The following is a 2799-nucleotide window of genomic DNA, read 5'->3' on the forward strand; positions in this document are numbered from 1 at the left end:
CCGGCCCCGAAAGTCTCACCGCCATCGCCACCACCACAGGCTCTCGCGATCCCAGAGCTCGGAGTCCCGGTCCTCCAGCTGCGAGAGCAGGTAGCCCCTCGCCCCAAAGGGCCCCTCACCCAGCCGCTGCCCAGAGCCCAGTTTCTGTTACATCAGCTTTGCCTCCCATGCCACTGTCCCAGCAGAGGGATGCCCCCTCCCCACTCCCGGCACTGGCATCACTTCCCTGAAGAGTAGCTGCCTGCACTCCAGGAACTACCATCACCACTAACCAACACACATGCCTCCTTGGTACCTGTGACCACACCGGGAGCACAGGCTCTCCCACTCTCAGCTACAGGGGCCCCTCCACCACCGTAGACAATAGGTGCGTGGTGATCCCCATTGTAGCGATGAGGACACTGAGGCTCAGAGAGGTTAGGAACTTGCTCCTCACTTAGCGACTGACAGACGAGGATTGAACTGGGGCGTCTGGCTCTGGACTTTACGCTCCCACTAAGGGTTGCTCTAAGCACAGAGATGTTAAGCAACCAATGAAAGGTCACACAGCACAAAGTGCCTAATGCTGAGGCCCTTCCTGTGCTGACACGCTGCTGTCTGGCCTGAGGAGAACAGAAGGAGTGGCTTTGTGGATGCCAGTGATTGAAACTGCTGACGTGGCCACCTTAGCACCAGGCCAGCTTCCAGATGCCAGCGGCCGCTTTATTTTTTCTTAAATGCTTCTCTCACGTGGCTACGTGTTCACGTCACCAGGGAGGTCTTTAAATCTCACTGTCCAGGTCCCGCTGCATCCCAGTCCGCTCAGAAGCTCTGGAGCACGGAGGAGGGGAAATGCCTCTCCAAGCCCACGGGGCCTGGCACTGAGCTACCCTTCCACGTACCTTTTCTCTCTCAATCATCCCAAGGGGGCCGCGGGCTAGCCGAGGCTCTTCACTTTGGCTGCCCTTTGCCGTCACCTTGGAAGTTTTTTAAAATACCGGTGCCCGGATCCCACCCTGCATACGGTGAGATTCAGTTCGGATGAGGGCGGGGGCGAGGAGGGAGAATTTTCCGTTTCCCTGGGCGAGTGAGCGAGGTGCCGAGAGTGAGGAGCCTACATGAGTGCCCTTTCTGAGAGTCAGAGGTGCCCCTGGTTGGCACGGCGGGCAGGGCAGCCAGACCTTGGCCTGACAGGCTTGCAGGAGGCAGCTTTGTCACTTCTGTCAGCTACATTTTCCCCAAGTGTTTTGGGTGACAGTAAGATGCCTGTTTCACAGATGGCAAAGTCACATACACAAAGGCACACAGAAATCTGCGGTTATATTTATAGACAAACACATGAAAACACAAGACGGACAGGCCCAAACGCACACACAGTCACCTCCAGGCACGGCACACACAACCTCTCAGGTGTGCGAAGGACACTCAACTGAGTCAGGGTAGGGACCTTTCCTGTCTTCATAGCTGCATCCCAGCCCCTAAAACGGGGCCGGGTGTGTAAATAAACATTTGTTAAATGAACAAGTGAGGCAATGAGAGAATGAATGAATGGGCAGGTGGGTGGGTGGGTGGATGTTTGGATGGATGCGTGTGGAGTTTATACAAACACACTCTAATCCTCAGATCCTATGGGACCCTCAGCCTCCTCTCTGCCAAACTCCCCTTGGACAGACCCTCAGGTCTCTCTCCCTGACCCCAGGCACCGCGGCCGGTCCCCCGAGGAAGGGCGGAAGTCTCGCCACAGGCACTCCCGCCGCTGCTCCAAGACCCTCGGCAAGGCCAGCCCCCAGGCCCGGTCCAGCCAGCTGCCTAGCCAGCCCCTCCAGATGCTCAGCCTCCTGTCGGCCAGGGGTGTAGTAAGTATTCTGCACGGCTCCTCGGCCAGTCTTGGCCATGACACCTGGGTGGGGGGTGGGGGGACAAGTTGAGGGCAGTGTATATCACACGTTAATTCAGTTCCGGGCAGCTATCCCCCTGGTTTCAGACCTCGTTGTAGATCAACCCAATGCTCGTTCGCCAGCCTTTGGCAGCACTTGGCTTGGGGATTGGGGCTGGGCTGGGTGGTAGACAAATGGAAATCCTAGGGGATGTTGAAACATACATAGTGACAGTCTCCAGAGTGACATCTCCGGGAACGCATGTGTGAGGCACTGGGGGAGGAAGGGACGGGGTCTTAGAGGGACCAGGCGCACCCCAGCTGATCAGTGAAGTCCACGTCTCTGACGCAGCCAGCCCCCGGCGTTGACTGCCCACCGGGACATGGCTTCACGGTGTGAACACAGCCCTGCCTGCATGGCCCTGCATCCTCTCGCGGTCTGCAGAGCCCTGGCGAGGGCGGGGGCGGGGGGCGGCGGGCGTAGCTGCTCTCCTGAGTCCCTTCCAAAAAAAAAGGCCAAAACGTCTCCGAGAGGTTGAGGTCTGGGTACAGACCACAGAGCAGAGCAAGTGGTCTCGGGCCTCACGCCCTCGTCCGACTGTGACCCCAGGCGGCCGACCCACGAAGCCCCTGGGCAAGGGGGTGGAGAGGAGGTGGACGCGGGTCCCAGTGTTGCCACTTCCTGGCTGTGCCGCTTTGGGAAGGTCAGTTAGCCTCATTGAAACTCAGTTTTCTCATCGGTAAACACGTTTCCAGAGGGGCGGTTGGGGATATACAAAACGTAAAATATATGACGGCCTGTTGTAGACGCTAAGGACAGACAGACCCCGAGGGAGTCTGCAGGTGTGACTGCAGGTGGTAGGGACCCCTCTGTCTGGCCTCGAGCAAATGGGTGATTTCAGGTTGCCTCTCTCTTAGAAAGGATGCGGAGGAAGACAGGGAAA

At 58.0% G+C, this 2799-nt stretch overlaps 1 protein-coding gene across 1 annotated transcript in view; it reads left to right on the forward strand.

Moving 5' to 3' along the window:
* SRRM4 (serine/arginine repetitive matrix 4) overlaps positions 1 to 2799 on the forward strand; it is a 127783-nt gene that overhangs the window by 99953 nt on the left and 25031 nt on the right. Inside the window, exons 7-8 of the mRNA XM_006754149.2 lie at positions 1 to 90; positions 1679 to 1835. The exon at positions 1 to 90 is cut by the window's left edge and continues 8 nt beyond it. Coding sequence (XP_006754212.2) covers positions 1 to 90; positions 1679 to 1835 — 247 coding nt within the window. The remainder of the gene's footprint in view (positions 91 to 1678; positions 1836 to 2799) is intronic.

Source organism: Myotis davidii, unplaced genomic scaffold (genome assembly GCF_000327345.1).
Source record: "Myotis davidii unplaced genomic scaffold, ASM32734v1 scaffold1330, whole genome shotgun sequence".
NCBI lineage: Eukaryota > Metazoa > Chordata > Mammalia > Chiroptera > Vespertilionidae > Myotis > Myotis davidii.